This window comes from Pogona vitticeps, chromosome 2 (genome assembly GCF_051106095.1).
Source record: "Pogona vitticeps strain Pit_001003342236 chromosome 2, PviZW2.1, whole genome shotgun sequence".
NCBI lineage: Eukaryota > Metazoa > Chordata > Lepidosauria > Squamata > Agamidae > Pogona > Pogona vitticeps.
Window position 1 is genome coordinate 58,174,250 of NC_135784.1, and position 22,395 is coordinate 58,196,644.

General features: G+C 40.0%; 1 protein-coding gene across 2 annotated transcripts; it reads right to left on the minus strand.

The window, feature by feature from the left end:
• Window positions 1–853: 853 nt before the first annotated feature.
• CCDC174 (coiled-coil domain containing 174) lies at window positions 854–20,405 on the minus strand. 2 transcript variants are annotated; one of them, XM_020802802.3, is made up of 11 exons: window positions 20,216–20,405; window positions 19,338–19,442; window positions 18,080–18,180; window positions 17,153–17,211; window positions 15,412–15,589; window positions 10,376–10,471; window positions 7,581–7,717; window positions 6,885–6,979; window positions 3,631–3,754; window positions 2,933–3,085; window positions 854–1,444 (listed from the first exon to the last, which is right to left on the minus strand). In XM_020802802.3, exons 1-11 carry the CDS (start codon window positions 20,255–20,257, stop codon window positions 1,116–1,118), a joined length of 1,419 nt encoding a protein of 472 aa, XP_020658461.3. In that variant the 5' UTR covers window positions 20,258–20,405; the 3' UTR covers window positions 854–1,115. The 2 variants fall into 2 exon arrangements, with proteins under 2 accessions (XP_020658461.3, XP_020658460.3); XM_020802801.3 differs by having other exon boundaries at window positions 2,933–3,088; window positions 20,216–20,390.
• Between the last annotated feature and the right edge of the window lie 1,990 nt (window positions 20,406–22,395).

Sequence of the window (22,395 nt, forward strand, 5' to 3'; positions counted from 1 at the left end):
ACACCTCATAGAAATGGATTGGAACTCCCAGATTTGAATTTCCCAATAATTCCCCATGCAGAATCCGGGAGCTGCAGTCACAGAAAACTAAATCTACACATTTATAGCTTTTGGGTGTTGCTGCTACTATTGCCACCGTCACTTCGACGACTACTACTGCCACCACCCTGGGGTGCTGTTTAGACCTGAGAGGGCATACATGCCATGAAAGGCAGATCCCAAACCATTTGATTCTTACCTCAAATGCTCTTGTAGTTGAAGTGGAAGCTGCCTGAGAGAGATCTACCTACTATATGCTAGTTACGGAGAGATGCCAGCTGTGGCAGGGTACAGGATGAAAAGACCACCAAACATTCCACTGATGGGCCACTCTCAAGCAGAAAGGGTGGGCTGAGCTCTCCACCATCCTCACTTTGGAGCAGCCAATGACAACTGGGGCCAGGCTGCAGGACTGGCAGACACTGCATTTGAAAAGACTCTTGGAGAGAGGGTGAGGCACTGCTGGTGGCAGCCAGGGTGGAGGAGCACATGAAGACTAGAGGTGCGTAAATGTTTGTTTTCTGACTGCAACCCCCAGATTTCTGCCTGGGGAATTCTTAGAGAATTCTGGAATTTGCAGCCCAAAAAATGACTCAGCACACACCTAATCACAAATTTCAATAAATTAAATTTTTCATTAATTGTTCATGTTGATAACACACACCCTACAGTATATGGAGCTCTCTCTTTCATAAATAAGAAAGAAAAAATTAACACGAGTCATGTCCAAGGCCTTGAGTATCATGGAAATAATTTCTTGGAACCCACCCAGAGTCTCGAATCCCAGCTGAAGTATCTGTGATGAGACAAACAGTGAGGGCAATGCATTTTTATTATTATATTCACAAAAAATGGCATAAATATAATGTCACTTTTGAAACAGAAACCTTTAATATTAGAAGTGACAGAAATAGAATGGTTGTTGCAGTAAGACTGATACTATAAAACACGGGATCTCTCTCTCATGAAGATGTCTTCTCTTGAGCTGTAACCAAAACCAAGGGTTAGAACCCAAAACAGAGTCCCTGAATTCATTGGTAAACTACTGACCTTTGTTACAGCAAATACAATAAAGATCATGTTACTTGTTTATAGTATGACAGCATATCATCTAAACTCTGGTAAGCCGGTGGTTGGTTTTGGGTGCCACTGTCATAGGTCTGACTGGTTTGGAACTGATCGCTTTGTGAGCTGCTGCTGAGAGTCTCTGTTGAGGATGATGGCTCGTTCCCTATTGGATTCTGTTCTGTTCTTTCACAGGAGTATCCAAGCTTGTTCCAATTCTGGCCTTTGCTCTTAAAAACTCTCTTTTGACCCACAAAGTAAGCGGGAGGTGGTGCAAATTCTGGATCTCTTTCATTTCTGAGTTCGGACTGCTTCTTTGACCACATTCCAAACGTGAATTCTAGGAGCAAGGAGGAGAAGACAGCAAGCTCAATTAGATTTTTCTTCTTTGATTCAACTCACACAGTACATTACTTGTGGAATTCAAGCTTATTTTAACAATAAACCTTTCCCCACTGGCCATCTCTGAAGTTAGGAAGAAGCTTTCACTTGGTCACCCTGATACTCAAGCCACAAAAACTGCAGAGCCAGCACTGAAGTACCCAACTTCATATATCTTAACACATGTAATCACATCTGTGTTGCCCTCTAGTGGCCCACAGAAAGTGGAACAAGTAGAAGAAAATTCTTATTTAAATCACCCATTTCTTCTTATAAGAAATTTAGAAATAGCTGGAACAACACGGAATAACTTTCCCCCTGTGTACCAGGGTGAATGGATAAATGTATTTTCATTTCATAGTTTATCTGTTACAATTACACCCCACCTTTCTATTTGCAGTTAGTACTCAAGATGGCTCAACAAACTTTTTAAATGAAAAAAGAGATAAAACCATATTTAGCAAAAAATAATAATAATATAAACCAGCCTGACTGTAAAAACATAAAATTAATAATAAAAAATGTAAATACATTACAATAAGCAAGGATACAAATTAAACCAGATAGGCAGGGTATAAAATAGATAGATAGATAGGTAGATAGGTAGATAGGTAGGTAGGTAGGTAGGTAGGTAGGTAGGTAGGTAGGTAGATAGATAGATAGATAGATAGATAGATAGATAGATAGATAGATAGATAGATAGATAGATAGATAGATAGATAGATAGATAGATAGATAGATAGATAGATAGATAGATAGATAGATAGATAGATAGATAGATAGATAGATAAATAAATAAAACAACATAGGACTGGTTTAAAAATATGTTTCTACTCCCTTCTTAAAATCAGTTAGAGTAGAAACAGATCATAACCCAGCACACGGTGCATTCTATAGTCTAGCAGCCATACAGAAAAAGACCCTCAGCCGCATGTTTGTTAGTTAAGCCTCTAAAACTGCTGGTATTTTTAAGAGGACCTCTAATAAACATACAGACAAGCCCATAAGGGGACAAGTGATTCCTCAGATACCCAGGCCCCAAGCTGTTTAGGGCTTTCAAGGTTAAAACCAACACCTTGAGCTGGACCCAGTAAGCAAATGGCAACCAGTACAGGCCTTTTAGTATTAGGTCGTACAATACTGTGCACCAGTTAGCAACCTAGTGACCGCACACTGTACCAATTGAAGACCTTGGACTTTCTTCAAGGGTAGACCCACATCAAGCATATTGTGATAATAAAGATGTGGTGCAAATGAAGTATTAGTGACTGCTGCTAAGTCAGGTCAACTCGCTGCCCCTTCAATATGTCTACAGAAATCTTGGGTCCCAGAAACGTAGGATTTCTGTATTTGAAGTGATCTGTCCAACAAATAAGAACTTCTGTCTGATGAACTCAGACGTGGTCTTAAAAACTGAGCTGAGCAGAAGCACATTCTGGATTCTTACCTTTCCCTTTATCCCACTCTCGAACATAAGGTACTCCAGGCTTTGTATCTTTTCTTTCCTGAATGACAACTTCCACCTTTCGACTTTCTGTCGAAACTCTTGGCTCTTTGGCAGGTTTGGGCTCACTGGGTACTGGCTCAACAGCTTCTTCCTCTGCTTTGATGGGCAAACAAGTTGTACACAAGCAGTGAGATAAAGGTATTACATGATAGGAAGGCAAAATCAACAGCTAAGGATGATCTAATCAAAGTTCAACCCTTTTCACTGGGAAGTTAAAACCCCACCCCTGGAGGAAAACAGCTGTAGGTTAAGACAGAAACTAAAACAAAAAAGGAAGGAACATTAATATACACACCATCTTTGTAACAATGGTTGTGAGAGGACTACACAAAATGTATTACTTGACTACGTATTTTGAAGTTACCACCCTTTCAAATCCAATTATGTACCAGCTTTAGAAAGCAACACAGGGAGTGGTCTGGAACAGATGGAAGTGTTCAGACTACAACAGAAGTAACAAAGGCTTCTGAATATCTAGACAAATTAAGCATGTTTTGAGATTAACAAATGATGTCATGCAGCATTCTTTATATGCCTGAATAAAGAAAACGAAGCCCGATAGTTGGAGCCATCTCCCCATTTGAGTTTTATAAATATAGTTACAGATATTCTGTTCTGTATATTTAAAGAGACATTACCTCCATTTTCATTGGTATCACCATTTTTTAATCGCATCTTTGCTCTAAGCTTTGACAGCCTCGCCTCCAGAATGGCTTTACGCTTCTCCTTTAAATGCTCACGTTTTGTTCTCTGATCTGTGGTCTGAGAAAAGAGATACAATTCATTTCTGTTGCTATTCTAACATTACGTGGCTATATCAAACAGAGATGCTGAATACATATTCAGTTGTGTCTTTCCATCAGCTGAAGAGACAACACTGACATATAAAACCTAAGATTTTTTCTTCAAAAACTCCACATATGCATCTAGACTAGGGATGCACCAAAACAGATTTGAGTAGGGATGTGTGTGGAAGGCAAATTCACACTGTACAAGAATAAATCTGTTCACAACAAGCTTAAGCCAACTATTTATTGGTTGTTGTGGGTTTTTCGAGCTCTTTGGCCATGTTCTTGAGGTTTTTCTTCCTAACGTTTCGCCAGTCTCTGTGGCCGGCATCTTCAGAGGACAGCACCCTGTGCTCTGGTGCAGTTTGTTTGGGAGTTGAGTATTTATGGCTGTGAGATCAACTTTTGTCCTTTTCAGGAGATGGGTGATTATGGTGATCAGTGTGTTTTTATTGTGGGTGTATTGTTGTGATAAGGAGGAGAGATTATCTGTCACTGTGATTGATGGGTGTCCTTAGCTGATCTTATGTGTGTAGTGATCACCGATCCTTGTGGCTGGGTAGAGTTCGCTGACCTTTTGCATGCCGTATTTTTCAGTGCTGGGAGCCAAGTTTTATTGAGCTTCAAACTTTCTTCCTTTTTGTTGAAGTTCTGCTGATGTTTGTGGATTTCAATGGCTTCCCTGTGCAGTCTAACGTAATGATTGCTGGTGTTGTTCATTATTTCAGCATTCTGAAATAGAATTTAATGTCCAGCTTGTTTTAGGGCATATTCATCTACTGCCCATGTTTCTGGTTGTTTTATTCTGCACTGTCTCTCATATTCTTTGATTCTGGTGTGAATGCTGCATTTTGTGGTTCCAATATATATCTGGCCACAACTGCAAGGTATCCAGTATACTCCTGGAGTGGTGAGGGGGTCCCTTCTGTCCTTTGCTGACTGTAACATTTGTTGTATTTTTCTGGTGGGCGTGAATACTGTTTGTACGTTGTGTTTCTTCAAAAGTTTCCCCATGCGGTCCGTGACCACTTTGATGTATGGCAGAAATACTTTATTTGTGGGCGGCTGTTTTTCTTCTTCAGTTTGGTCTTGTTTTCTTGGTTTGATGGCTCTTGTGATTTCATTTTTGGAATAGCCATTCGCCTGTAGGGCCCAATTCAGATGGTTGAGTTCAGTGCTGAGGAACTGAGCTTCACAGTTCCGATTTGCACAGTCTACCGGTATTTTATGCTGTGGGTGGTGGTTGGAGTTTTTGTGTAGGTACCGGTCTGTGTGGGTGGGTTTACTGTAGACCTTGTTTCCCAATCGGAGGTCAGTTTTGCGTATGACCATGACATCTAAGAATGGGAGTAGGCCCTCTATTTCTTTTTCCATGGTGAATTGTATACTTGTGTGGATGCTGTTAAGATGGTTTAGAAATTCTTCCAGTTTTTCTTCACCGTGCTTCCAAATTGCGAAGGTGTCATCCACATATCGGAACCAGACTGTGGGTTGAAGGGTGCCGAAGCCAGGGCCAGTTTTTCCAAATGCTCCATGTAGAAGTTTGCTATAAGAGGGTTGAGGGGGGCTCCCCATGGCTACTCCAACTATTTAGTGTTTATGTAGTCTGTCTGCCATTCCTTCCCATATGTTTGAGATCTTCCTCTGAGACATCAGCTGAAATCCAGTTTTGCAACTATGCAAAACTTTTGGCGGTGAATTGTCTCAGGTTAAGAAATCTTAGTGGATATTATCTGTTGCATACATACTGAGTTGCACGACTCAGCATGGAATTGATAAGGCCTACAGAAATTTCTTAACCTGAAACAATTCACCTCCAGGAAGTGTTGCCTTTTGCGTAACAGCACAACAGGATTTAAGCCATCAAAAACTTACCATATAAAGACATACTCTAGAAAGAGCTACAAAGTTGATATTAGAGCCTTCGAGTATTAGAGCTTTGGCAAAATTCCAGTGTTAGTTCTATCCTGAGCAAACAGAATGATATGAATAAGACACATTGGTTACAATTAACATATGTTCCAATGATTTTAGTCATTGTACTCTTGAAAGGGCTAAGATTTTTAGACACATAACATGAAACTATTGGTCGACTGTTGACTCAAAGAACTGCATTGAACTGACATCATTTTCCTTCTGTATTAATTTTTCTTATTTTAACACCTACTTTATTTTATCATAACTCTTCTCTACAGTTTCCAACCTACACCCTTTTTCTTATCCTCCTTATATTTCCAGTTGTGTAAAGCGATGGAGATCATGAAGAAAAACTGATATTTTTTAATGCTCTACAGTGTATAAGAGCCAGCTCACTTAAACATGTTACTGTGAAAAAGGAGCAATTTCAGACACATAAACATAAATCCATGATACTTACACATTTAATTTATAGATTTTCCCTTTTCTTTTTAATAATCTCTGCTAGAATATCACAAGTTATCCTTCTTTGGATGTTAACGTAAGGGCAATCCACTCTTTTTCACTGTTACTCATTTTCTTCTTTTTGAACTCTAGGCGCTCCTTCTTTCACATTATTTAGACACTGCTTCCTTAAATTTACTCACATCCAAGTTGCATTTGGCTGTTCATTAGTTTTCCCTATGTAGGCTCTAACAACAGCCACATGGTATATTCTCCATGTTATTATTTAGTTCTGTTATTACATCTGGTTAATAAGTATACAGTGTTTTTCACTTTTGTAACTTTTGCAACTTATAATCTATTCATTATAAGGCTTTTTCTAGATTGGGATTATGAATTTTGTGGAAATTTTCTACATGGACTCGAGTCCCACCTGTGACACTTTATTTCTGAAGCAACTAATATCTATATTGATGAAGGCTATAAAATCATAACACAAGCCCAGGGTCACTGCTCATTTTATATTTTTCACTCAACATCCTATTTACTTCTGATTTAATGGGCTGTTGACCTGCAGCTCAGGGTCTTCAGATGCTCTTTTCACGAGAACTTTCACAAAGTCAGAGTTGTTACTGAGAAGTGAACGGTTGAGTTCCAGCCAGACTATTTCCCGACCTCAGTTTTAGTCTACACAACACCCAATAGAGAAAATCCACCCTGAAGCATACTCCTGACCTTCCTACCTGCTCTCTTAGCATTTCTAAAGTTTCCATCTGTTTTTTTCTCAAAGCTTGATCACGGGAGAAGGCAAAGTAACCAACACCAAGTTGTCTGGCCTCTGCAGAAAAAGAATTACAATATGTAAGAAACCACATATTACAACCCCACAATCACAGGCAGCTGCCTCATAGAGTCACACCACTGTTCCCCCTAGCTCACCGCTCTCTACCCTGACTACCAGCAGCATTCCAGGTTTTGGACACAAACCTGTCCCAGAGCTGGGCAGAGTCGGTTAGGATTGAACAAGCGCCCTACACATTCTCCGAAGGCAAGAAAAGGCAGTTCTCCTCAGTCTCTCCCCCCCCCCCGCTCAATCATTATGAAAGGAGTGATGGCTCATGTCAGTTTCTAGTAAAACAGAGCAGAAACCTCTCCTTCACAACTATTAAGTCTATGTAATAATCCCTTACTCCACAACATTTTAACTACACCCCCCCAACTTCACCAAACTGTTACAGAGGGATTATAGTATATATGACATGTTTAAAGGGCTTGTCAAGTTTGTTTGCTCATTACTAAATGCTTTATTACAAATTGGTAATTCTTTAACTATGATCATCCTTCTAGAAATATACAATATGATATTTAACAAGGTATGCAGAATCCATTTCTACTCTGTATTTCTCAAGATAAATAGGTATAAAAGGAAATATGCACACCATGTTCTCGAATGTCCTCATAATGTATAGGGCCCATAGGTTTCTTTAGGGCTTCTTCTTCCTCTCTTTCCCACTCCTGACGTTTAAGCTCCCTTTTCATGTCATCAGACAACAGAGTCTTCTCTTCAGTCATCTGCCTAATTACAAACGAAAGTGTGATTAGAAAAAGAAAGAGCACCTCTTAAGAGCCAATGGCTGAAATCCTGTTGGTAGAGCTATCCTTGTGGAATGGCAATAATGATGTATGCATGCATGTATGTATGTATGATATTTTTACTCTGCCTTTTTCCTTAAAAAGAGCCATAATTAAATGCAGGACAACATTTAAAGGCCCCAGTTTATATACACATATTTTATGTTATGTCATCATCTCCTTTCCACAGGTGTACTTACACCAATGGGATTTCAGCCAAAGGATGACAAGTGGTTAAAAGAATCCCCACATACTCAAATTTACTACAGTATGTCCCATCTAAAAATGTAATTCTAATATAAGAACATTAGAGCACTTCTGGTAGATATTATGTTGAGTCATCAACTTAAATGTAGAGCAGCCTTCAATTATAACTTTCTAGATATAGTTTTTCTAGATATTTAGATAAGACAACAGGAATGAGTTATATCAGTAATGAAATGTTGGTACATTTTGAAGTCATAAAAAACCCAAGTTTTGAAAACAAATGGAAATGATGTGCAGGCTGAATTATATATTTGTTTAGCTTGTTCAGTGGTTTTATTTATTAATGGATTTTATTCTTTGTCAATATATATTTGTATATTGCTTTATATTTATTTTTTTTCCTTTGGATGCTTTGCTGTAAATCACCCAGAATGCACATTGCACTATGGGTATGTAAGTTGAATAAATAAATTAATAAGTGATATTTTCCTATTGGTTTCAAATTTGCTGTTCTACTTTGATATCATATACGACATACAAATTGTCTGGCTTGTTCTGTTTATTCATTTTTTGTAACTAAAAGCCTTTGTTTTGCATAAGTAATTACAAACATATCCCAGGACATATTGTCCGGCTATTTAACTATGAAGCATACCTTTATTTTTGTCAGTTGGATAAAAATAGGGAAAAGTAAGAAAAAAATGTCAACACAGCAATAAAGAATAGGAAGTCTTCATTACTTGGGGGCTTGCAAAAGTCACTTTTCTAAAGCAGCATCCAAGTATGAATTAAAACACCCTCCCGCTCCCAAAATCTAGAGGCTACCGCAAGGTGAGTGTATAACATGCAAACAATAATCCTTCTCCTTTCAAGTTTCTTTTAAAATGGTAACATCAGGACAGAAGAAATGCAGGAGACCTGTAATTTTTATCCCAATGGAGCCTATCTGAGATATGACAAGGATGGCTGGCAACCACAATGCTCTGGCTGGCAGGAGACTAGGCGAAATGGCAGTGAGTTGCCTACACAGCATAGTCTCTGGTTCCCTCTAGTGGCCAGTCCTGGCAATTGTATCATGGAATAAATATTTCTCGATTTTTCATTTCATATTTTTAGTATTTTTATATTGTGGATAAGTAAAGCTGTGGATATTTCTCCCATGGGTATGCAGGTCCTACTCTATTACTGTACACTATAACAGATGAAGCAGAGTTCAGCTAACACAGAAGCTTGAATAATAAGCTTATTATTTCATTTGCTCTCCTATCCGCTAAAACTGTTCCTGTCAGAAAAAGTCACTATGGAGTCCCTAGAACCTCTAGAACAAAATGAGAATGGTGGCTGAAAAGCTCCTGAGAAAAGTGGGAAACTCTCCTATAAAATTCAAGCTATCTCGGCATCCAAACCAGCAGTATAAAACTTTGTTTTCTAAAGTATTTTTTACTCATTACTCCAGGAGAAAATAGTTTACAAGAGGGAAAAGTGGAAAAGTGAGAGATGTGTTTTCTTCTTGCTTGAGAGTGACAATTCTAGAATTCTTCACTTCTCCTATAAAGTTACAAATGTTTAAACAATGTGTCAATTACTCAACAATGAGACTTTCTGTGGCTTTTTCCCATACAATGTTCAATTATCAAAGGCTTCATGACTTGGCAAAGAAGTCAAGTGCTATTTATTAGAACATTCTGTCCATAACTTTTATCAAAACGCTTTAAAATCTTTTCATTGAAGAATAGAAAAAATCTAACTCGGCTAGTTTCATTAGGACACATTAAAATTCAATTCTGTAAGTGCAGGGCCATTTCTTTAGCACACTATTAAGCTTTCACAAGATTGCTAAGTTAATTGGTCTTCAAATAATACATTAAAAGTGTTTCCCTACATTGAACATTTTAAGTTTTGCCAGCATAACCATTCTTTCCTTGCACAAATGTGTTTTAAGAACTATAGCAATTTTCCAAACATAATGTAGGCAGCCACTGTGCACCTTCCCCAAAAAACATTCTCCTTGTTTCTATGAACATTAATTCTTGAACTCATATCTAAAATGTCAGATATGGGCCAAGGGACATAATGTGCTGTGAAGACTCTAGAATTACCATTTCTGTTATGAAAACAAGACAAAAGACATTTCAGCCAATAAAATTTAAGCCGCTCAGAGATCATTGATTTGAGTAGAATTCATTGTCTACAGTAGCATAAAGAGTTCTTGTTGCTCCAAATGTACTGACATAAGAGGCACACACGTTTACTGGAAAAAAAAACAATCTTTACTGAGACTAGTGCTATTAAAAATCACACAAAAAAAGTAATAGATCTGGTGCCCACTCCCCACCACTGCTCTAACAAAATAGACATGTCCAGAAGTAATGATTTTCTTTAGAATGAGCATTACCTCTTCCCCCGAAGCTCTTTATCCATTTGAAGCAAATGTGGCAAATCTTTCTTCATGCAACGTCTAGAGCGTCCTAAGGAATCCACATAATCAACCCTAAAATACAAAACAAAAGTTATTTTATACAGACTAAAACTAAAGTTGTATACAGTATTTGATTTCTATACAGCCTCTTCAGTGAACACACTACTCTGGGCAGTTTACAAACAAAACTCAGAATCCCACACGCCCCATAAAACAATGTAACTGACATCAGTGCTCACCGATTCAGATCTAAAATTGATTCAAGAAAAAAGCATGTGAGAAAAATATATATTAACAGCATCTGAGGGATAAGTTACTGAAGGCAGCTTTACATAGTTCTAACTTTACTAATGTCCTAAATATCAGGAGAGAAGCCCAGCATACCTCAATTGGAAGTTTGTTCTGAAGATTGCGGGCCACCACCGTGAAGACCCAATTCCTTGTTGTCACATTTTTGGCCTCTCTTGGTGTAGGCCGCTTTAAGCAGCAAGGATTAAGAGGAGTGGGTGAAATAGCTAGCTGTTTCTGGGACACACATTGTGACATGTATTGAGGTCCTAAACCTCAGGTCATAACCAGCACCTTGAATTGAGCATGGAAACAGGCAGGGAACCAACGCAGGTGGGCCAAAACTGGGGATATATACATTATTCAAATTTACTAGTCCCAGAAATCAATATGGCCACCACATTTTGGACCTGTTGAAGTTCCTGCACTTTTTTCAAGGGCTGCCTCATGCAGAGAGCAGTACAGCAGTCTATTTCTGAGAGTATCAATGAATGAACCACTGTTACTAGGCATTTCTTATCCAGGCACAACTGGGTAATCAAGTGGAGTTGATTAGAAGGCACTCTTGGACACAACTAATATTTGAGTCTCCATAGGGAATGCTGAGTCCAGAAGTACTTCCAGGCTGCAGACCGAATTCTTCAGAGGGAGTATAACCCCATCAAGGCTAGGTGGCCAGGTAAATTTCCCTTTAACCAGTCCAATGATCCTCCTAACAGTAGGATCTCCATCTTATTTGGATTCCGTTTCACTTTATTGGCCCTTGTTCAGACCATTATCAATGCAAGGCAGTGTACAGCATCCCTTGCAGATATTGTGAAGGAAAAACAGGCCTGCATACCATCAACATACTGGTAACAGTGAACCCCAAATCTCTAAATGACTTCTCCCAGCAGCTTCATGTAGATGTTAATGAGCATTTGAGAGATGGCTGGACCCTGTAGAACCTCAGCAAAGGGTGACAGCATCCTCAAGCTGTACCACCAAGGAAGGCCTAGAATCAGGAAGATTCCTAAATTCCTAAATTCAACAGCCTTCCTTGAAGGATACTGTGGTTGATGGTATTAAAGGTTGCAAAAAGATCCTGGAGGACCAACAGGGTTACACTTCTCCTGTCAGTCTCCCTTAGGGCATTGTCTTGCAGGGCGAACAATGCTGTTTCGGTTCCATGTCAGAGCCTAACCTTGACTGAAATGGATCCAACTATCAGTTTCTTCCAAGAACACCTGCAGCTGATCAGCCACCACCCTTTCAATTAACTTGGCCCAAACCAGATTATTAGCAATGGGTCTGTAGTTGTATAGACCATCTATTGCTAGATTAGTTTTCTTAAGAATTGGTCTTAAGGTTTCATTTAAACAGGAGGGCATGTGGCCTTCTTGAAGAGATGCACTGATAATATAGTTGGCACATTCTGGTTGTTGTGGGTTTTTCGGGCTCTTTGGCTATGTTCTGAAGGTGTTCTGTGGCCAGCACCTTCAGAGGACAGCACTCTGTGCTCTCTGTGGTGTCCTCTGATGATGATGCCGGCCAGAGACTGGCGAAACGTTAGGAAGAACAACCTTCAGAACGCGGCCAAAGAGCCCGAAAAACCCATAACAACCATTAGATCCCGGCCGTGAAAGTCTTCGCGAATACATTGGCACATTCTACTGCTGCATTCTTGGCAGATTTTAGTAGCCAAGACTGGCAAAGACCTAAAAAGAGATGGTAGCTTTACAAGTGCCTTGTTACCTTCTCAGGCCTTACTAACTAAAACTGATCCAATAAATCTTGACTAGATGGTGCCTTGGACATCTCAATCCAATCTACTGGGTTAAATGAGAAGTCAAGGTCCTGATGAATGCACTCAATCTTTGATCTCAAATAGGTTGCCAGTCGGTTTCAATTCTCTGTACTTAGGTAAAAGAGTTTACATCTGTTCAGCATTTGGAAGGCTACAGACAACCTGAAAAGAGTTGCGTCTGTTGCTAGAGGGCTCATGAACCAATTTTGTGTTATAGCCATTTTTCCTGCCTTAAGTGAACTACATATTTACCAGACATCGCCCTGACTTCACCCAGATTGCATTCCAAGGAAACATTCGGAGGGAGATATCAAATTCTCCCCTTGGTCAAGCAAACAAATAAAATGTGTGTATATCATCATGAATGACATCATTCATGATATATATATATCATCATCATGTGCTGTCAAACATGTGCTGTCAAATCAATTCTGGCTTAATAGCAATCTTTTTTAGGGTTTCCCAGGTAGAGAATACTCCAAAGTGGTTTCCCATTCCCTTCCTCTGGGGGTGCCCTGGCACTCTGTAGCTCACTGGTTCTTAACCTTGGCTTACTCAGGAGGTTTTGACTGCAACTCCCAGAAGCCTTCACCACCAGCTGTCCTGACTGGGGTTTCTGGGAGCTGCAGTTCAAAAGCATCTGAGTAACAAAGGTTAAGAACCACTGGTGTAGCTTACCTAAGGTCACACAGGCTGGCTCTATCTGCAGAGACACAGTGGGATACTGAACTTTCAAACTCTGGCTCTGCACCCAGATACCTAACTCACGGAGCTATCCAGTCAGCCATTGATTAGTAACCCCACTCTAAATATGAATAATGACAGATTTAGCAGGGATAAATTTTAAAAGGTAACAAGGAATAATAGCCAACATTTATCATGTCTGTCAATTTTAAAACATTTTGATGCAGCTCTTTTCTTTCATAATAATGCATAAGGAGAATCATTAAATATATCCAATAGGACAGTACTAAAGCAGCACACAACGTCTGCTCCCAGTGGCAAAAATCAGTAGTTTTGGCTTCTCAAACAAATACTAAATTGCCATAATAAGTTTCAATAATCAATGCAAGACACATTAATCACTGCTTCCACAATTATTCCACTTTTCTAATGACAGCTGAAGACAATGGGAGAGCACAATTGCTATGAAAGATCTCTTTGATAAAAGAATGTTTTCAGTTTCTTTTATAAAAACTGTTCCAAATCCAGACAACTAGGAGTACACACAGCCCATAAAGACTGACAAACTATTCTTAGGTAGTGAAGTATCCCAATCATTCATGTTGGAGACACAGCCATCTCAGAGCTGATGGGCCCACCATGCAAACCCAATCATTAGCCAACAATTTATCTTCCATTAAGTTGTTGTTTTTATAAAGAAAAAACACGAATGGCCTGAAACAGGCTATTGCTGTTGAAGACACAATTCAGAGATATCTAGCTTTTTCTCAAATTCCAATCCTTGTAAAATTACTTATCATGCAAAAAAAAAAAAAACACACACACACATCAGTAGTTGTTTAATGACTAGGTTATTAGACATGCTTTGACCACCCTGAAAAACATTTGCAGTATACAAACTTGCATGCTCACAACTGTCCCAGGCACACTAGCAGAACACCTTTAAGACATGGAACAGAAGTGAGCACTGGGAAGAGGAAGACACCAGCACCTGCAACTCAGTGGGTGGGCTATCTCCCCTTTCCCCTGAGCCTGGGAAATTTTTTATAGCCAGCTCCCTGGTAGACCAGAATGATGGTCTCTGGGCAGAATGGGTGTCTGAGGAATGGAACAAAAGAACCTGACACTTAGGAATCCATCACTGTTCTCAGTGCAGGTATACAAATCCTCCCTGTTGCAGTCAACAAGGGGATGGACACCACACTCCAACCTACTGAAGGGAGCTGTGGCAGAGACTGAACTGATGGCAGTAACTGGAGGTCTCTTGGACTCTAAAAATTACCTGTGGGATGTGAAGGGGACTATCCCAAAGGACCCCAGGAGGGGGAAAACTCTATTTGTTTTCCCCATCCCTGTTGTTGAATCACCTTTAGTGTCATCCACAGAGCAGGGGTTCACAAACTGCGTGCTCTAACTCCATGGGGTGCCATGGAAAAAGGGGACAGAAAAGAGCTATGAAGGCTGTAGAGAAGCTGTTCATAACTCTATGTCAAACAGAAACTGGAACTGATGTGTCTGCCTCTCCTTGCCTCATCTCTATGGTTCCCTGGTGGAAGTGCTTGCCTGGTGGCTTGATGAGTTTCCTGCATTCAGACCTGGATGGAGGTGGGCCCTCAAGGATATACAGGGGGAGGAGATGGGATGGATGGCTATGGGGAAGATCCTGTTCCTGGTGGGAGAGAGACCCCTGATAGGCCCTCTGAGAAAGGGGAGCCTCAGCCAGTGGTCAGTAAATCAAGGGAACCATGAGTCCAAAATGTTCAGGAACCACCGGAGTATGGGAATAGAGGAAGGCACTGAAGCCAGTAGGGCTCACAGGGCTCACATATACCATTTTACAAGAATCGTGCTATGAGAAGTGGTAACTATTCATTTCTTCAGGTCCTTATGCACCTAATAAAAGGGAGGTGAGTGAACAGGATTTCAGCAGGTTGATAAGCTGCTTTTGCACATACAAGCTGGAAGGTATTTGAAAAAACAATACACACACAGAGTTGTAATTCATGCAACATTGTATGCAGATAAACTATCCAAGTAAATTATCCTTAACATGAGACAGTAAACTCTACTGGAGAAAACAGACCCATCTGGAAGACTATTTTGTGATAGGCCAGAGAAAGTGAGAGGGAGAGTGTAAAAGAACAGTAATAATCAATTAGGGATATTTTACACATGCACATGCATTTGTGTGTGGCCCCAATAATTTAGACTATTCAACAAACAGGACAGTAGCAATACAATTAACATCACAAACCATTCTTCACTGGGATCCTGAGGCGGTGGAATATCTGTTTCTGAAAGCTGCTCTTCTTTCCCATTCTCTGTTGTGGCCTTTCTAGCAGCTTCATTTGCACCCAGTTCCTGTATCTCTTTCTGTTTGTCTATGATCTTCTGGGTGAAATCCACAAGGTACAAATCTTCAGTTTCTTCATCTAAGAGAGAAAAATCAATGCTTAAATAACAGCCATCAAGAGCACCCAGCTGAGGTAGCAGTCCATGGAAAATTGCAGCAATCAATGCTACTGCTGCCAACAGCGTCCTTGACACGACAATGTACAGACAATATAGGCACAGTAGCAATTACTAGGCACTCCCTTCAGCTTCAGGCACAGCTGTCAAGTTGGTTTTGTATGAAAGAAAAAGTTGTGAAAAGTCACAAACTTCTTCAGTCCTTTGCTCTGCAGCTTGCAGTCCTGGTCCTCCAATTCAACAATCAATCAGGTATGTCTTAAGTAGGAGATGGAATGCAAGACTGTGATACAGAACAGACTGTGCCCCTTTCTCCAGCAATAAATCAAGATAAGGCGGTGGATTTCCCTTCCTACGAAGCCTGTGGGGGCTGGCAAAGTTACAACCTGACCACATACATTTTGTCATCTATTTTGTATACTAGACATGAGAAGGCAGGAAACAAAGAGACATGGAGCAGTTTTCAACAGCAACCACATATTGAAAGGTATTATGGTGTGTGCAGCCATATATTATGCTCTGAAGAGCAAAAAAAATTCTTCAAGTAAAATCAAACATAGAGATGCCCCAAACAAAAAATTATAACTATGAAATTGGACCCAGGATCAGCACCAAGTTGACAAGGATGTAGCAGAAAGTCTACTCTTATTCTGTTGCAAATTTGGGGATGTTTGGGCAAAGGGTTTTCCATGTGTATGAAGGGGTATTTTTTTTCCAGACCCATCGTGTTCCAACGGGGCTGGCTGTGTGTGTGGAGGGGGGGGGGTTGATTTTTTTTCAGCCCCATCGGAACGCGATGGGGCTGGTGTGTGTTTTCTTGGGGGAGGGGTTCAGCTCCATTGTGTTCCGATGGGGCTGGCTGTGTTGGTGTGTGCTTTTCCTTTTCTTTCAGCACCACTGCATTCCAATGGGATTTGCTATGTGGGGGGTGGGGTTGATTTTTTTTCAGCCCCATCGCGTTCCGTGTGGTGGGGGTTTTTTTGTGGTGTCCCCCCCCCCCTGCCGGGCCGGAATGGATTAATGGGGTTTCAGTGCATTTCAATGGGAAATGGTGCTTCGTTTTATGACCATTTCAAGTTACAACCATTCTTCTGGAACGGATTAAGTCCGTAAACGGAGACACCACTGTATTAAGCTCCTACTTCAGTAAGCCAATCTCACTTCAATCAATACATTTTCTTATTGATCCAAACCTGGAAGCTCAAATTCAAAGTCAGAGCAAAGCCAAGACAACTATTTTTCAAAGGCATTATCAAAAACAAAATAAAAATATATTTCAATGTCATTTTTGCAATGTGAAACAACCCCAAAACATGTATCCTTCTAAAAATAAAACAACATTCAAACACCTCAACGGAGTACCAGCAACTACATCACAGAGTTAAAAAATTGCCCAAGGATGGTTACTGAGAAGACCCACCAAGTTCAGAGTCAGTGGGTTTTGTCTAAAATAGGACTGCATAATGCTAATGCTTTAGTTTGAGGAAAATCTAATAACACATTCCCCAAAGTACAGTTTTGTTTACCTGGAAAGTCTCCTTTGGTCATCTTCTCATACAGTTGTGCTTTCTCTTCCAGTTTTTGTCTAAAAAAGAAAAAAAATCAGTTACTCAATGGACTCTGGCAATTTTTCACCAACCCAAAATTGAAGATCTCATAGGACTAACACATGCAGTCAATATTGCTGTTTCAAGACAGTCTAAGCTTTCTTCAATGAAATACATTTCTACAAACCTATGGGGGCACTAGTATTGTTTTCCATATCACAAGGGTAGTAGGTCTCCCTGTGGGTCTGGAGTTTCTATTGCAACTATCTCTCTGGACACATCAGACCACAAACACCATTCCATTTAGTCATTGGCATATGGCTACTTTAAGATTTGTGAGGTGAATCACACGAAGGTAGCTTTATTTATATATTTTTTAAAAGCCTTACACTGTCCAAGAGAATCAGAAACTATTAAGAATAGCCACTGAATAATTAGATGAAAGAACTATGACTGAAGTGCAAAGCACTGTAAATGCACTTCATCTGAATTAAATAAATTAAGCCACAGTTTGCTTATGCAGATAGCAGAACAAACCAGTGAAAGTTTGAATGTCATTCAACAAGAAAATATATATCCGAGTTTGAACTACAGAAGTGCCAACATTCTGATCAAATTCTAAGAAACAGGTATTAGATATAAGTCATAAATGGCCAATTATTGTTGCCCCATTATACAAATTATTATCCACTCTTTAGCAGGGCACTCACCATCCATAGTCACGTGCTGTCTTAAGCCTAATACTATAAAAATTCAAAATAACTCATTCCAGAAATAGAGACCAAGGGGACTGAAATAAAGCCTAAGTTGCATCAAGTCTATATGATTCTGTTTTGCATTTGTTTACCTATACACTCTGTAACAAAATTTAAATTCAGGCTTTTCCTTCTCAAACTGAAGACTTACCTTGATTTATCCAATGTTTGTTGCTCTTCTATCTTCTGCTCAGCATCTTTCTCAGCTCGATTGGAAACACCTTTGTTTTGCTTAGTCCAAATACTGGGCTTCTGAATATTTTGAAAAAAAGATGCAAACCTGTATTTCAGCTTCAAAACTGTTTGTCAGAACTACTTATTTATTACTTTAATTTAATATATTGCTCCCATTAGTACTGCAGCATTTCTCTGGGCAGTTCATAGTACTTAAGCATCATCTTGATTCCAGGAACTCCCATTCCAGATATTTCTGAATGTAAGTAGGCAACATAAAACCCTCTGGATGCATTCAATTTATCAAAATTCTTATCCCAGCAAAGCTTATGGCAATTGGAACAAATGCCTAAGTATGTTGTTTAACAGCCTCAGTAAAAAGCTATGGTGGTCTCTGGTTTTTATTCCTTCTTTTCAGAAAGATGTTTAACAACACCATCAGAAATGTAATTTGACTATGTATTATCCCTACATAATGGTTATGATCATGAGTTTTTTCTAATGTGCAATGAATAAGGGTCTGTTGAATTAAGAATGTAAATTTCCTTTAAGCTACTCTTAAAGCAAGAAAAACACAATGCTATCTAGCCATAGAAACCTATCCCAACCTAGTGATGTCAAAAGTGTGTGTGTGTGTGTGTGTGTGTGTGTGTGTGTGTGTGTGTGTGTGTGTGTGTGTGTGTGTGTGTGTGTGTGTGTGTGTGTGTGTGTGTGTGTGTGTGTGTGTGTGTGTGTGTGTGTGTGTGTGTGTGTGTGTGTGTGTGTGTGTGTGTGTTGGCTAACAAAGGCCAGTTGTGACAGCAAAAGAGGCTTCCGCCCATTCCAATTCCACTATGACCACCACATTTTTGAGCCTACCTACAATATTAATCATATTTCTCAGGGAGTATTTCCCACTGAACTAATAAGACCTTCTTTTTAAGTACTTAAGACCATGCTGTGTAACTCCCAACTCTAGGGAAAATTAAAACAACTCCAGGCAAATGCACAACTGTTATTTAAACAGGAGACAACATTTGGTATATTGACATCAGATTAACCAATTTTCTGTTGCATTCAATTTTTATCTCTCTTATCTTGATCCAGTTATATTTCTCGATACAGTTATCCAGCACTATTAACAGCTGTTCAAGTAAATAACTGTTAATATATTAGAAACCTACTAAATGTACTGGCTGCAATCCCATGACACAAGCACTGAAATAGGGAAAAAGTCACCATAACAAGTTATCTACCTTGTTTGTTACTTTAGGCTTTATAGGAACTCCAGCATCTTTCAGAAGTTTTTCTTTTTTGAATTCTTCCTGTTTCCGGAAAAGTTCAGCTTTCAAATCTACCAGCTAAATCAGGAACAGCAAAGGAAAAGAGAGAAAGAAGTCAGAGGAGTCCAGCAGCCAGGCCCCATAACAGAATATTTAATAACAACATCCCTAAAAGAACTGCCTATGCCATCTTAGCCCACCTTAAGAGTCTCTGGTTACCTCTTTTCTGTAAACTACAAAACAATTGTGTTTAATACTGAGAATGTTGCTCCAAGACAATTCGTTGTCCGACTCATTGCTAAGGGCAACGCAGAAGAAACAAAAAGTCCAGAGGCACCTTAAGGACCACAACGTTTTATCGAGCATAAACTTCTGTGCGCATCCACATGATGAAGTGGACTGCCTTCCAGGAAAAGATGTATCAAATAATGTTAGTCTTTAAGGTGACACAAGACTCCTTGTTGTTTCTAAACCACAAGGTCAGCAGGGCTATCGTGAATGAAAAGGAATTCTCGTTATCTGAAATTCTCATCACCTCAAAATCTTCTTCCAACACCTTGAGACCAATAAGTTCACAATTAAAAATTCGTAACTCCCCCTCACGATTGGCAAGATTAAAGCGACAGGGAAAGTAGGGCCGAACGCGATAAGAGACTTTAGAAACCGTGTTCGTTAATAACAGATTTTAGAGCTGCCCCTGAGCATAGGCAGAGTGCAGAGTTCCCCGACACGCCGGGCCAAGGCCGGAGACTTCCAGGCTCTCCCCACCACCCACTCCTTTGGGGATGGAAAGCGCAGGGCCGGGAGCCAGGGGGCCACTTCTCCCCTCCCGCCTCCCCTTCGTTGCTCACCGAGGCGACGGTCACGTCCAGCGGCTTCTTTTTCCGGTCCATGATCGTGGCGGGGGAGCTCCTCGTTAGTCGAGCTCCCAAGACAAACAACGATCAGACGTCATTTACTCCCGAATTAAACGAAACCTTCCCAACCACTTCCGGGCTCGGGCGTAAAGCACGGAACAGCAGCAGGCTTCCGGTCGCGTTCCGATTACGACAGCTGGTTCGCAACTGTGCCGTAAAGCAAGATGGAGGAAGTCGAGGGAGGCGAGGCTTTTTAGAACGATTCGGTTTTGGAGACAAACGTGTGGATTCAGGAGCGTGTTTCTGGTGTCTAAACGTACTAAAGCCATAATCTTATATTCGCTTGGCTGTAAGGCTTGTAGAATTGAGTGGGACTTTTGCAAGGCTGCAGGCAGCTTATTGTTTTCTTCAGGACTTCCTGGGGGAAAAAAATGCCCAGGATTGTCCTGTAAAACTGCAATTCTGCTCACAGCTGGACTTCATGATCCCTCTGGGTAGAAATTTAGTGTGATTCTGTTGCAGGGTTGCCGTAGTCGCCATTTCTGCCCTTAGGAGATCAGTCCGAGATTGACGTTATATCAACGCATGGAGAAACTAATTAGTGGGATTAAAATTCCCAGAATCTAGCCTGGATGGAAGAAAAGCTGTGTTTCCAAGCTTGACATGATATCTTACCCTCACTTAATGCTGCTGCTTGAGTGAAAGAGAAAGGTGACATAAATTATTTAATATTTATATAATTTAGTATAAATAATTTAAATGTACAAATATAAATAGATAGCTGGTAAGCCTTACAGCATGCACAAACTGGAAAGGGAGGGTGAGGATAAACCTGGCATATGCCCATAAAGGTGTAGTGTGAATACATGGTCACAGGCAACAGTCAGATATCTGATAGCTACAGCACTTGCACTTTGCAGAATGTCAGGCAAAATCAAAAGAAAAAAGGAATAAAAATTAAAAAGACAAAAAATCTTGTGGCACCTTAAAAACTTATAATGTTTCTACCATCCTTGCTCACCAGTGTGCAGTGCTCATTCCTTGGATCTTGATATTGGAACAAAGTTTAGTGTTAGGCAGTTATGGTAGAGTAGCTTAATATCATTGGGAGGGAAGGGTCTTGCATCAAATTGTTCCAAATTCTGCAATGTACTATTTGCTGAAGATTGCATTTTCCTTAGAAATCAGTAACTGAATGTTATTATACTAAGTAATTTAAATCATATTTGTGTTAATTATAAATTTATATTAAAATTTTATTACTATAAGCTATACATTGTAATGTATTAGTAGCTGTTTCCACCATTAAATGTATTTTGAGATAATGAGGCTGCTTCAAGTCCTTTGAGTAAAAGGTAAGTGTTTAATATTACTTATACCTTTTTTTACATTAAATATAAACTGAGGTAGTTTCCATAACTGAAATAAAAACATATTTTTAAAACTCTTGAGCAGTGTGTATGGGGACAAGAGCAGTTAAAAAGATATTTTTAGGGATTAGTCAAAAGCAACAATGGGAATGGGGAAGAGATGTCCTGGGGAGGAATTCCAGAAGTGTGGGACAATTTCTGAAAAGGCCCTGGACCAGGTAACTGGGACAAATCTTAAGGCTAAGGCAGGTTCCGATAAATTGCCAGGGGTCCTTGAGATATCCTGCTTCCATGCTATGGAATGCCCTCTGCAAGACTAGGCTGATGCTCTCTCCTCTCTTTTTGGTGGCAATCAAAAGGCTTCAGGAGTCAACCCTGAGGTAAAATCCGGAGCTGGAGTCCCGGAGGCAGTTCGTGTCGTTCTACCAACTCCTGTGACGTTGCTGAAACCAGTTGTATTGGTGCTTGCCTTTCCATTGGACTATTTCTGTGACATGGAAAGGGGGGATTTGCTGCTTGCTTGGGTAACAGCCTATCCTTCATATTATTTTACCCAGGCTTCGTGCCCTGGAGAGGACACTCCAGCTTCGCATACAGCATTGAAACACTAGGCGCTGTTCCAAGTCCTCCATACAGAGCACGTTAACATAGTTTCTCGAGACTGAAGGATGCCTATGATGATGATGAGCGCTGATGCTTACTTAAAGACAAAGTACTAATTTGAGAACATATATTTAGCTTCAGCATATCAGCATGAACACCGCATAGAATTTGAAACAACAAATTGCTTACTACAAAGCCAAT

Bases quoted from the DNA above. Each gene is read 5' to 3' on its own strand.
- CCDC174 (XM_020802801.3), bottom strand. From the start codon at position 20,257: ATGGACCGGAAAAAGAAGCCGCTGGACGTGACCGTCGCCTCG. The intron at 6,980-7,580 runs GTGTGCATATTT...CTTTTTCTGCAG, and splicing joins TGAGGACATTCGAGAACATG to AGGCCAGACAACTTGGTGTT. The intron at 3,089-3,630 runs GTAATGTCTCTT...TGCCCATCAAAG, and splicing joins TGATACCAATGAAAATGGAG to CAGAGGAAGAAGCTGTTGAG.